The sequence below is a fragment of the Candoia aspera genome, chromosome 10, assembly GCF_035149785.1.
Source record: "Candoia aspera isolate rCanAsp1 chromosome 10, rCanAsp1.hap2, whole genome shotgun sequence".
Taxonomy (NCBI): Eukaryota; Metazoa; Chordata; class Lepidosauria; order Squamata; family Boidae; genus Candoia; species Candoia aspera.
The window spans coordinates 24,009,425-24,022,872 of record NC_086162.1 but is presented as its reverse complement, the minus strand read 5'-3'; the positions used below and the strand labels follow the sequence as shown (position 1 = coordinate 24,022,872).

General features: G+C 49.0%; 2 protein-coding genes across 2 annotated transcripts in view; both read right to left on the bottom strand.

Annotated features, from left to right (window-relative positions):
• FAM98C (family with sequence similarity 98 member C) lies at nt 1-7,987 on the bottom strand. Its single transcript, XM_063311954.1, has 8 exons — nt 7,847-7,987; nt 6,426-6,562; nt 5,973-6,107; nt 4,555-4,739; nt 2,344-2,427; nt 2,098-2,214; nt 1,796-1,963; nt 1-1,039 (listed from the first exon to the last, which is right to left on the bottom strand). Exons 1-8 carry the CDS (start codon nt 7,867-7,869, stop codon nt 899-901), a joined length of 990 nt encoding a protein of 329 aa, XP_063168024.1. The 5' UTR covers nt 7,870-7,987; the 3' UTR covers nt 1-898.
• PSMD8 (proteasome 26S subunit, non-ATPase 8) overlaps nt 3,369-13,448 on the bottom strand; it is a 49,237-nt gene continuing 39,157 nt past the window's right edge. The window contains exon 8 of the mRNA XM_063311955.1: nt 3,369-3,393. The gene's annotated coding sequence lies outside the window, so the exon portion shown is untranslated. The remainder of the gene's footprint in view (nt 3,394-13,448) is intronic.

The following is a 13,448-nucleotide window of genomic DNA, read 5'->3' as shown; positions in this document are numbered from 1 at the left end:
TTACTCTTGAATTAAATTGAGAAAATATTGTATCAGAGATACCAGCTGTTCTACACTGATCCCAGAGGGCTAAATTTCAACCAAGCTGACTTGCCCCATCCCCCAAGCAAAATCTGACAACCCCCTTTTTAATATAAAAGGCCACTGGGCCATCATCGTGTATCACCACCCAGATGTATACAGACCACAGTTCCCTTATTCCCAGCCACAGAAGCTAGCGGATGGGTAGCAGAGCAGTCCTACACCTCTAAAAAGCATCAGGTTCAAAAACCACGGTAATCCACAAGGAGAGAAGAGGCACCTCTCCCTCCAGTACTGCCCCCTCAGAGTGGGCCAAACTGGCTTTGTGACACAGGCAAGACCTTATACATGCCAGCTTCCGAATTAACGGATTCCCAATTTAGAACCTTTAATTTCTTTACAAGAAAATTCTCAGGAAAAATCTAGAGCATAGCCCATTGGCCTTGTCCTCCCTCTACTAGAATGCACCCATTCCGTTCCCATGACATTTAGACTGACTTTTACCTTGGGGTGGGGGTGGGGAGTCCAAGTACAACCTGCTCTGATTTTGATTCCAAGCAGCCCACAAATATTTAGCAGCTTCCTAACCTTTAAAGCAACCCAGCTGGTATGGCACGCAGCCAGCCTTCCCCAACCTGGTGCCCTCCAGGTCTGTCTGGAACTGTGCTTCCCCTAAACCCCCAGCCAGGATTATGGGAGCTGACTTACAGCACATCCGGTCCAAAGAACCACAGCCTTATTTAAAGCCGCCTTGCCTCCACCCTGGAGGACGGAAAAATCGAGCACTTTCAGTGAGAACCCGTTGCCCCCCTCCTCTCCATTTCTGGCCATGCCACCCCACCCCACCCCACCACAGCCCGCAGCAATACCCTCTTCCTTATTTCTTCTTCTTCTTGCCCCGTTTACCCCAGTGCTGGCCGCCGCCACCTCCCTCTCTCCTCTTCTCCCAGGTGGGCATGGGGGGCTCAATTTCATTTGGACGCCCTCCCCGGTCTGGGATGCTGCCTGTCATCAACACCTGTGGGAGGGAAGGAAGGAAGGGCGGGATGAAGCCAGAGGTAGGGGTGGGGGGACCCCAGCATCCTCCCTTCCCTGCCTCTCCCCCAAGATTCAACACCTTCGAGAAGCCGCACATGAAGAGTCGGGGTTTGCTATGCCAAGCCACAGTCTGTTGAGTAGACAAACTACCTTGGATGGGGCAACATGTTAAGCTGTAAGAGCTCAGTTCATATGAGGTTCCAAGGGAAAATGAAATGTGTTTTATACGTTGCCTTTCCTCTAGGACAGTGCTTCTCAACCTTGGCAACTTAAGACGTGTGGACTTCAACTCCCAGAATTCCCCAGCCAGCCATGGCTCCCATGAATTCTGGGAGTTGAAGCCCACATATCTTAAAGTGGCCATGGTTGAGAAGCACTGCTCCAGGATCTCAGAGCAGCAATACAGCACTCCCTCCTTCAATTCCACTCCCAATTCCTGTTAGATGCGTTTTCTCAAAAGTGCCTGTCTAATGTCACCCACTAAGCTTCCACAGCTGAGGGTGGACCCGAAGGAGGGTCCTCCTCCTCCTAATCACTACCTTATATCCCAACAGTCCAGGGCCAGAACCGGGAATTAGTGGGGGAGAAGGAAAGGAAGGGAGGAACACAGAACTTTTCCACCCACGTCCCCTGAAGCTACCCACTTAGCTCCTTCGCTGAGGCTCACACTGATCCTCGGGGTTCTCATCGGCCCCACCCAACTCGTGGCGGCCCAGAGCTCCTCTCCAACTCCTACCTTGTTGATGGCACAACTGGTCTTATTCCGCAAGGAGCCGCTGCTGGTCTTAACAATACGAGAAAAGTCCTCCCTGGCGGCCAGCAGGTGGGCAAGGGAGATCTGGGAATCTTCTGGCAGAGTCTGCCGTAAGGGCTGGAAGGCTTCCGACATGGCCAGGCTCCGGTCCTAGCCGGGACAAGCGATGTCAGAAATGACGAGGCTCCCATGCGCCGAAGACGGCTGTGCTCTCCCTTCCCCCCTCCAAACTAACTTTAGGAAGTGGAGCAGTGCTGCTGAAGCAACGGCTCCTCGATGCTCACCTTCGCCCTCTCAGACCAATGGAAGGACGCAACCGTGACGTCAAAGCGGGTGAGCATCACACGTCTGCGGCACTGGTATTCCACCCGCAGCACTTCGTGAATATCCTCCAGCGCTTTCTGACATTTTGAGGCGAGCGAAGGAGGAAGCAGAAGGAGACGGAGCAGCGTGAGAACCATCGGCAGCAGACCTGGCCTCGAAAAGCCCACCCACCTCCTTCTCTAAGGCAAACTCAAGCGGCCACCTACCCACTGCTCGGAGGTCAGCGGGGCCTTCAGGAGCGGGGCCATCCGCTGGTGCTCGGGGGGCTGTGCAGAGATCACCTCCGAAATCTGAAGAAAGCGCACGTTTAGCTCTCGGGGGGAGAGAAAGGCGCAGACAATCAGCAAGCCGGGGTGGAGTCAAACCATGTGGAGAAGGAGAGCCACAGGGATGCTCCTTCCCTTCCAGGCGAGCCTCACCTCCTCCAGAAAAACTTCACCTTGAGGCAGCCTCCCCAGCCTTGAGTCTCTGATGTGTTAAGGGTTGCAACTCCCATCTGCTTTACCAAAATATGAGTTCCACTGACCCCTGGCCCGTTTCCAGCTGATCTTTGTAGGTGCTGCTACTTAAAAAACAGAGGAGGGGGATGTTCAGCTTCCTCTTCCCTCCCTAATTTTTTCCATTCCTTTCGTATCCTTCGGAAGAGCAGGCACCATCTGCAGGACGCGGTCAAAAAAGCCAAGAGGGTGGCCTGGTGGAGCTCCAATCACAGCATTGTGGCTGCAGCCTTGACTTTTTTGCCACGCCCTGGGGAGGCACTGTATTTTTTTTTCCCTACGTAAACCATTCCGGGAGCTTTTCTGTCTGAGGAAGAAGGCAAGCCACAATTCCTTCTCTTTGCCACTTCACCATGCGTACCCTCAACCAACTATACCTCCGTTTTCTTTATGGGGTGGCAATGCCAATTCTGCCCTTTAGCAAATACGGCAGGTCCCCGGTTTAAGGACGAGTTCCATTCCCAAGTCTGTCCTTAAGTCAAATTTGTATGTAAGTCAAACAGTTATTTAGCACATTAGTCAAATGTTGGTCTTAGTATATCATATACATTTCACCTTTCTAAGCATATAAAATACTCAAGAAACACTTCCAAATACACTAGAACATCTTAAACAGAATGAGCCCAACCCACCTCACAAGGTTGTTGTTGTGGGGAAAATAGGAGGAGGAAGGAGCATTAGGTCCATTCGCCTTGAGTTATTTATTTAAAAAAATAATGAAGGCAGGCAATAAACACACACACACACACACACAGAGTAGTGATGTGCATTTAACCTGACACTTTGTACTTAATTTGAATTTTTAATGTAATAGTCTTTATGGCAGTCCATTCTTAACTAGGAATTGTCTGTAAACTGGGGCGTTCTTAAACCGGGGACCTGCTGTATAACCCCAAGTTGATAAGCTGCTTTTTCCAAATCCCTTTCAGCCAGTGACCCCATCGCCTCCTGTGGCAGAAATTCCAGACTTTATTTTGCTTGTCCCGAAGGGCAGCAAAAAGAAGTTGGCCACCTACAATGGGCATCCAGCTGATAAGAAGGAACCCCCAAAATGAGGGTCATTTTTCTGAGCCTTCCCTTTTACTTTAAAGGAAGCAGGAACCCATGCAGAGAAGTGAGGGGGAACCTCCTCTACCTCTCCTAATTCTCCTAATTCTCTCCTAATCCTCTATTCCTCTCCACCCAAAGGAAGCAAAACCCGCAAGGACTGGCCTCCAACAGTTCAAGGAAAGGCCTTCATTATTTGATGAAAACGTTTAGCCACACAACAGAAAGCCTAATGGCACACAGCTTAGGAATACCTGCTCTGGAAATTAAGATTGATATACTACGAAAACTCTCCTGTCTGTCTGTGCTTTGTAACCTTTAACTGGGCAAAACGGTGCATCGTAGGGCAACCATTTCCGAACCAAGGTACCTCAAATGGGCCAGCTTACAGAACGCATCCGAAATTCAGGACCCGTGGCTCCCGTGGAATAGAAATTTGGCAACTTTTATAGAACATTTTATGACATAAAGATTGTCATAAAACATGTTACGACGTAATACAAGAAGTCATAAAATGTTTCCTGTGGCCAGCTCCTGGTGTTTGACTGGGCTGTACAGCTCAACATGGGCTGCTTTCAAGGCAGAGACATCGCTGAATGTCTCCCTGAATTTTTAAGGACTTCTCCAGTACATGAGACGCTCTGCCGTGGTTGAAATGCATAGCCCAGTCAAACATCAGGAGTCCTTATGAGCAAATGTATTTTCCCTCATTTTGAGGGCAGGCCAGAAGTACGTATGTCCTCTCCCTCCCCTGCCTTGGCAAGCAGCCGGGCATCTTCAGTGCCTTCCAACGTCGCAAAGGACAGGAGCTGAAGTGCCCCTACCAGCACCCTTGGCACATGCAGAGCCTGTTTCCCGGCCCGTTCAGCCCACCTGGGATCCAATGTCATCCATAACCTGACCCACAGAGGAAGCTGGGCCCGGCTCAGGCAGCCCCAGGGCTTGGCCGATATGGTGGAACTCCTGCAGAGCTTCACTGTTTTTGTCGGTTTGCTTTGCTGACTGGACCCTTTTCCAGGCCTGGAGCCGGGCTGCGAGGAGCTCCGAGCTCAAGAAATCTGGGATGGGGGTAAGGAAGGGAGAGGTGGAGAAAAGGATTAGCATTTCTGTGTTTCTTAGCACACACACGTTCCACAAAGCCCCAATGCATGAGTGGTTCTGAGGGATCAGCACTGCCTCGTAAAGATCAATTTTGAAATATCGCTACAGGTAGTCCTCACTTAACAACCATTCATTTAGTGACAGGACTTACAACTGTGCTGAAAAAACCGACTTACGATCGGCCCTCACACTTACAACCGCTCACGGCGTCCCCGCAGTCATGTGATCACAATTTGGGCACTTGGCAACCAGTTTGCATTTATGGCCACTGCAGCGTCCTGTGATCACCATTTTTGACCTCCTATCTGGCTTCTGGCAAGCAAAATCAGCGGGGAACCACATGATTCACGTAACAATCACTTGGTTTGCTTAATGCCCACAGTGATTCGCTTAACAACCGCTGCAAAAAAGGTCGTAAAATCGGGTCGGGTTTGCTTAACATGGCTTAGCAACCAAAATTCTGGTCCCAATTATGGTCGTTAAGCAAGGACTACCTATAACGAAAAAAAATGATGACATAATGTTGCTTTTGTTCTCTGTTTTCAATTTCCATGGTGGCTAAAAAGAGAATCCAGAGGCATTCATCTGATGTCCCAAAGATGTAACAGCAGGGGCATGCTGTGAGTCCCTCAGTTGATGGCGCATCAGAGGTACATCCTGTCTTTGACAGAGCCCAGTCATGTGCTTCTGGCAAGCGCACCACACTCTGTGTTCAGCACCTATATTCAAAGTAGCACTAAGTCAGCAGCTCTACTCTGTTGACGGCTTTATTCTCCTTAAATATTGAATTCAGCAAGAAGAGTGCAGCTAAAAGAGAGCCTGAATTAAAACCACCCCCTTCAGAAAACCCCAGGCTGTTTGCCACCATAGGCAAGGACACCAAAGCACAGGCCATTCGTATCCATTTCCACTCCAAAATATGGGAACCCCGGAGATCTCAGCTGTAATGCCCCTGTATATTAAACTGCCTGGTAACTGGGCAATTATAAATTAACCATTCCAGATAGCACATGCACAGAATCAGGGCAGGAGATTCACAGTGGGAACACACCCATTGCGGCCTGCATGCCATGGTTTACGGCTTACCCTGTGGTCTGAATTGAGCCACCTGTGGTTGATTTCACAAACCATGGCTAAACCAACTATGGCTTAGTGTGGTGCACCAATTCTGTAATTCTCTCTCTACTTACACAGCAGCTGGAGGCAGTTGTCTCGGGTGCTGAGTCTAGCCAATACGTCCCCCGTGGTCAATGAAGGATACGGGCAATGCAACTCACTGAGTAGGCCACTTATTTCAATCTGAAATGTCTCGGCATCCTCAGGTCCTGATAGGATAAAATGGCTTGGAGAGTCTTTTGAGATCAGAATGCTTTTTTTTTAAAGTTCCTATCACCTCCCCTTTAGCTTCCACTCATTCTTAACCGTCCTGGGTTGCTTATCCTCATCCTGCCTTCCCTTCCCTTCCCTTCCCTTCCCTTCCCACACCCTTTGCATTCTCAGTTCTTTTGCACAATGTAGGGCAGTTTCTCCTGAGCGCTCTGCAGCCTTGATAGGCAGTCCAAAGTCCCATCTCTGCAAAGCTGCAGGCCCTGACTCCGGAAGACTGAACCCACCCTTCCCTTCAGCAAAGCCAAAGGGCCTACCCTGTGTGGGGCTGACATCCTCCTCCAGCTGACAAAGGGTTCGGAGCTCTGACACCAGCCAAGAGCAGAGGGTCATGAATTGAGGGCTGGAGACCCCAGTTTCAGCCACCTGGACAAAGGTCTTCATTGATGGAAATCTGAAATATATATATATATATATGTATATATATATATATATATAACAACACCACCACCATAACATCAACAATAACAATAAGGGGGGGTTTAAAATGCTCCTTTGACTAGGCAGCCTAAGCCAATGCATTTTTCTCCCTGCATTTCCTCTTCAACCCTATTCTGTTCTCGCACATCTCAGTGAAAAATGCAGGTTTTCAGAGCAGGGTGACATTCCCAGCCATTTGGACCATCAAGCATTGCAACAGAAGAGGACATCTGTAGCTCAGGGTTGAACTGTGGGGTTCAACGGTATGCTGATGATACCCAATTATATCTTCCGACTCCGGGCCTGCCAAGTGAGGCTGTCGAGTTCTGTCCCAGTGCCTGCAGACTGTGTGGGTTTGGGTGGGGACACAATCCTACCAAGACTTTGACCTGGGATGGGGTGGCCCTCCCCCAGTCAAAGGTGGTATGCAATCTAGGAAGGGCCCAACTGGTGCGCCAGATGAAGCTGGGCAAAGGTCCTCCTGGCCACAGCTGCCACCTGCTCAAGCAGGAGCTGTGGGTCCAGGAAGACCTTTGCCCAGCTTCATCTGGTGCACCAGCTGGGCCCTTCCTAGATCAGGGGGCCCTTCAGTCAGTCGCTCACACCCTGGTCCCCTCGCGGCCTGACTACTGCAACGTGGTCTACACAGGGCTGCTCTTGAAGACAGCCTAGAACCTCCAGCTGGCCCAGAGTGCGGTGGCACAGGCAGCGATGGGCATCCCTCGGTATGCTCACGTAACCCCCTGCTTCACGAGCTGCCTTGGTTGCCGGTTTGCTTCTGGGTGCGATTCAAGGTGCTGCTGGCTCCCTATGAAGCTCTACACAGCAGAGGGCCTGGTCACTTGTGGGACCGCCTCTCCCATAGCCCAGTCACTGAGCGTCGGGCGGCATACAAATTTAAATTAGATGATGATGATGATGATGATGATTGGGCAGCGAACCCCACCCTCCCTCGCACTGATGATGTCACCAGGCTGGGGAGGGCAGGCAAACCACCGAGGCCAGAGACCCTAAGGACTCCACAGTTAAGCACTGGCCTGCGAGGGCGACTGGCCCAGAGGCTTCTGCGGCCCGCAGGGGACTGACCCCTGGCCATGGGTCCGCAGCACCTCCAGCAAATTCCCCAACAATCCTGCGAGGTAGGCCAGGCTGAGAGAGAGAGGGGCGGGCCCAGAGTCCCCCAGGAATCCTTCACCAGCACCCCCCCGGGGCTGACGCTGTGGCCCCGCCGCCCAGCCCTGGCGCCGCGCCCGCTCACCCCTGGACACCGCCCGCCTCCATGTCTCCGCCGGAATCCCCCTCGAGCGGGGCGCCCGCCACGCATGCCCTTTGCCCCCGCCCCGGGAAGCAGAGGCGGCCTTTCCCATTGGCCGCGCTGTCCAGGCTCTTCCCTCGGACGTCAAACAACCGGCCACCACGCCGCCAATTACAGCACGGGCTCGACCAGCGAGCCGCCAATCCGAGGCGCCCCTCGCCCCGCGCGGCGCCCGGGACTGGCTGGCAGCTCTCATAGCAACCGAGGGGCTCCTCCTCTGTCCTTTGCTTCCTTCCCGGCCAATCGGGAGTTCCTTCTCGCGGTTAAAAATCAAAAACAAAAAAAGAACGGCACATCAGAGCGCCCGCAACACTCCTCGGCCAATCGAAACGCGCCGCCGCTGACGCCCCCCCTTCTCTATGGCAACGCGCCAGACACCGGAGAGTATCGCCAAAAAAAAAAGCCACCTGTCGACCAATCAGAGCGAGCGGCCGGCGCGCGCGCCTGCCTGCGGGGGCGGCCTTTGGAGAACAGCTGGCCGCTGGGTTCCTTCCGCGCTCGCCGGGCCTGGCTGCTTCTGCGGGCTCGGCGGCCGCCTCCTGGGTTGGCAAAAAGCCCTGCTGACGAGGGGCCGCGTGCCTCTGAGCGCGTGTAGAGTTCTCCCCCTCCTTTCACGCCGAGCTTTCTTCGCTACGGGGGCGTATTTCTTTTTAGCTCTTTGTACGCCGCCCGAAATCGCTTGTTTGTGAGATGGGCGGCTAAATAAATTTGAAAAATAAATATATACTACATGTGTATATACAAACATGCGTGTATGTAAGCAAACTGGGTGTTTGCACACTCATACTGTATGTGCGTGCGTATGCAACCCTTCCTCTGTGTGTACATGCATACGCATATTATACAGAAATATATGTCAACCGGCCATAATTTGGAGCACCCAAAACGCCACCAGTGTGCAAAGGTGGCTTTAAGCCCTGCTTTGTTCCATAAAACACAACTTCCTGGATTTGCACTAGAAGCTAAGCCATAAACTGTTGTTTGTCTATTTAAGATTTGTATCCCCCCCCCAGCATTTTAAAGCACAACTCTCAGTGGCTAGATTCTCTAAATCAGTGTCTTTCAAACTTGGCAACTTTAAGACCTGTGGACTTCAACTCCCAGAATTCCCCAGCCAGCATGCTTTAAGCTGTGTGGACTTCAACTCCCAGAATCCCCCAGGCAGCATTCTGGCTAGGGAACTCTGGGAATTGAAGTCCACGCCTCTTAAAGTTGCCAAGTTTGGAAAAACACTGATTTCTATGGCTACCCATTTCACTGAGTGACCTCAGAGATGAAAACAGAAACAGTGTGGCCCCCCAGCATCCAAGGATTAACAATAACCACCCCTCAGCAACAACAAAACACAAACATCAATAACACCCAGTGCATCTAAAATACCCACTTGACTCAAAGGCCAGGGGAAACAGCCAGGTCTTAAATCCTTGCGAAATACTAACAGTTAGAAACTGTGAGAAACCACAGTGGGTAGGTTTCCCCAAGATGCTAAACTAAACAATCCACCTTAGGGCCTAGGGCAGTGGGGCAGACCAGCCTACACATTTTGCTTCAGCAGGCACGTGGCTGAAAGAAGCTAGGAAGGTGCCTGGCCCTAAAATGAGGTCTGCAATTTAGACGTGGTCTTAAAATAAAGGTTGTTAGACCAGATGAATGTCTTGATGTGTTTTGATCTGTGGTCTGGATTGCCATCTTGCAGTTAGCTTGTAACTATTTTTGTCATTTGTTTCACTCTGAATTACAGGTAGTCCTCACCTAATGACCACAATTGGGACAGGAATTTTGGTTGCTAAGCAAAGCGGTCATTAAGCGAATCCAACCCCATTTTACAGCCTTTTGTGGCAGTCGTTAAACAAACTACATGGTCATTAAACAAGTCACGTGATTTTGCTTGCCAGAAACCAGCTGGGAAGGTCAAAAATGGTAATCACATGACCACGAGACGCCGTGATGGTCATAAATGCGAACCAGTTGACAGGGACCCAAATCATGATCATGTGACCTCGGGGACACTGTGACGGTCGTAAGTGTGAGGACCGGTTGTTAGTCGCTTTTTCCAGCACCATTACAAGTCTGAACTATCACTAAACGAATCACTGTTAAGCAAGGACCACCTATATTGCATTTTGTTATTTTTTTATGTTGCTTTTTCTTTTCGTAAGCTGCCCAGCATTGGGTGGCTTCCGAATTACATTTTTTTTTTCACCTGCCAAGGGAGAAAAATGTTAATTGGAAGGGGCAAGCAAACTCCTCAAATGCCAGCTCCCAGGAGGTGGGAAAAAGCAGGAACCTCTGGTGTGTGGGATATTCTGCCCTGAACAGAGTTTTCTGTAAGATATCTTGAAAAAGATAGTTGACTTGGTCCACGAGGAAACAAAATCCAACTATCTAATAGTGACCAATTTCTTCCACTGGCAAGCTTCATCTGGAAACCAGGTCCAATCATCAGGCCACACTTTCACATCCATTTGGGGCATTTTTCTGATTCTTCCACAGTCCTGTTTTTCTTTTAAACCACTAAGCTTGGGAAGAAGCTGAAGAGCTTGCAAAAATGTTGAACATTTTGGTTTGTCCTACTAAGAGGCTAAAGAACTCCCTAAATGTTTCTTTCTCCTCTCTCTGTGATACAGCAGCATTTTTTTCCTTTCTCTATTCACCAAAAGAACTGAAGAAGTCTGACTAACGGTAGAGGATAGAAACTGAATGCAAATTTTAAACATTTTATTATATGAAACTAACCAACCAGAACAGAATTCTATAGCACTTACTTGTCAGTATGGAGTTTAAGACTGCAACTGAGTACTGTAAGTAAAACAGACTCTTGTGGACTAGTAACTTGGTCAGCTTTATGAGGATGACTGTGGTTCATTAGCTTAAGAGGATTACTGCCTCTTCCAATCCAAGGAAACAGATGTTACCCTCTGCCTAACTTTTCAGACAGGAGTAGGGGGAAAGGAGACACTATGGAAATCTTGAAATTGGCTTAAAAAAGAAAACGTAACATTTTAGAATACTGCTGGAAAGAAGGGACTGTTACGTTGCGAGGATAAGAATCCAAATGCCAGGCTGCTTCTATTGGGTGTAATGTTTTCTTTTTAATTTACATCATACAGTTTTAAATAATAGAGCATTCTCTTCCAGTGCCCTCTGTGCCACTCTTTTAAAAATATTTTTAAAATACACAGAAATTCCAATACCGAATATACAAATCTGATAAAATACTTAAAACAGGAAAGAAAACCAGTCTGGCAACCACATTAGGAAAAAAAATTGTAACATAAACTTCCTTTCCCCCTTCTGTTTTGGTTTCTGTTGACTCCTTTCCAATACCCCAAACAGAAGGAAAGCAGCTGCAGGCAGGTCCGTAGCCTCCTGCCATGCATGACCCTCCTTACCCCATCCTCCAGGCTTGGGTTCCCCGTTCCTCAGTCTCAAGGTCTGTCCCTGTTTTAGCACAGCCTTCCCTATGATAGCTGCCCTTTTATCTACGAATTCGGAGGGTTGCAATCGAAACAGGTTCAGCGCAACCCCGAGGGTGGGTGGGTGCATGGAGCAGTTGTCCTAGTGCAAAACGCAGCACCCGGACTTCAGGCTTTACAAGTTGGTTCTGGATCCAAGCGGGAAATTGTAAATATCAATCGGAGACGGAGCTGAGAAAATTGGACACAAGCCGGCAAAATTCTGCCCAGGATTTCTCGGAATGGGATTTAGTTGTAATAAGCCTGGGTTACTAATGAGAGAGGTTGGAGCCACGAGTCAAAGCAGGATGGGAAGACGGCCCCCTTGGTTTACGCCAACTTGTAGACTGACAGGGTCAAGGAAGTACCCATCTGTGACTGGGTTGGATCTGTCTTGGACCATTAACTTTCGTATCCGACCCGATCCTAATCCAACCATCCTCACACCCACATAAATACGATCATTTTAGTGAAGTTTGCTTCCCTGTGCCTAGAAATACAAGAGGACAGGAAGCAGTGTTGCTCAATTAAACTGGAATCAGACATAATTTACATCAGAAGGACTTAAAAAAAAATACTGGGGTTGCAGCAATGAATTTCCTGTCAATGATGTATCATGATTAAACAGACATTTGTGCTTTGGAAATTTAATTGAAAGGGAGCGATTGGCTATGTGTGACAGGGGGGATGCGTTTAGGCCCCTGGGGTGTCTTAGGAAAGGATGCATTATTGATTCAAGAAAGGGTGCAAAATCCCACCTGTCCCTTTGTCCCCGTCCGTCCGTCCCCCCGCATTGGACCCTGTCCCCTCCAAGTGCCATTTTCTGTAATTAAAACCTTGCAAGGCCCCGTGACATGCGTGGGACAAGACTCTCAAAGGCCCCAGCCTGGCCGAAGCTCTAGCAAGGAATATGCACCCTCACCAACGTAATGAACAGGAAGAAAACAACGCGGTGTGCGGGTGTGGGTACCCTGTAAACCAAACCTGCCTGCGCGAGGAGGAGCCTTTTCAACAAGCCGTACAGAATGCTGAAGCAAACCACGCTGATCCTGCTTTGCTTTCTAGCATTAAGAAAAGCCACAGAAAAGTATAACTGTATATATTAGCAGGATGCAGCCGCAATCTCAGTCACCCCCTCCCCTCCCCTCCCCTCCCCTCTGGAATACGTATCCCGTAATGCATCCCAACAATTCTGACTTAAATGAGGAAATCCACTGATTTTTTTTTTCCCTTAGCGTTCTCTTCACAGTCCTTCAAACTTTACGTATCACACAAACACAAATCTTAGTATGGAGACCCTCTAAGCTGGTTTTTCTTGGGTGTCTCGTTGTTGCTCTGCATGCGCAAGAATGCGAGGAAACAATGCTTTTAATGTACTCTGTTTAAATGTTCCATGCATTCTCACAGCCGAGCCTGCTTCCTTCATCCATCATGCATTCTTTCTTTCATTAAAACTCTTACGTGGGGTTCGCAGCGAAAGCGGGAAAGTGGAAAAGTAAAACATTTTAAGAATAAGAATCGCCCTGTACATTTTACACTAAAAACTAATAATTTAGAAGTTTTCCACAAGACTTTAAAAATTACCCTCCAGCTTGAGGGAAGGGCCAATCCTCTAACTCTTAACAAAGCCTACATTTTTAACAACTCCAGATGCTGAAAACCTCACATACAAAAGATCAAGACCCTTATGCTCAGATTTTAAAATGCAGCACGGGCTTTTTTTTTTTTTTTTTTAAAGCACCACGTCCATCCAGCTTTTTGCTAGAAGAAATCCGCACATCTGCTTTAAATAAATTATGCAAACCATACAATCTGCGTATCAGATTATTTTGCATAATCCCTACAGTTTTGAGGCTTGGGGTTATTAAAGAAAAAAATCTTTTTTTTTTTTAAGTCAGAGGATGAGAAGAAATGGGTGAGAACAGCCAGAAAGACTAGGCAGGGGACAGAAAAATCAGACCAAATTGGAGCTGCATTACAGGACTTCTGAAAAGCCCTGTCCAGTGAACTCTCAGGATTTCAGGTGCCACGACCAGGTCTCCAAGGATTCAGGCGGAACCCTTTCTCAAGGTTCTAGGTCTCACCTCGAG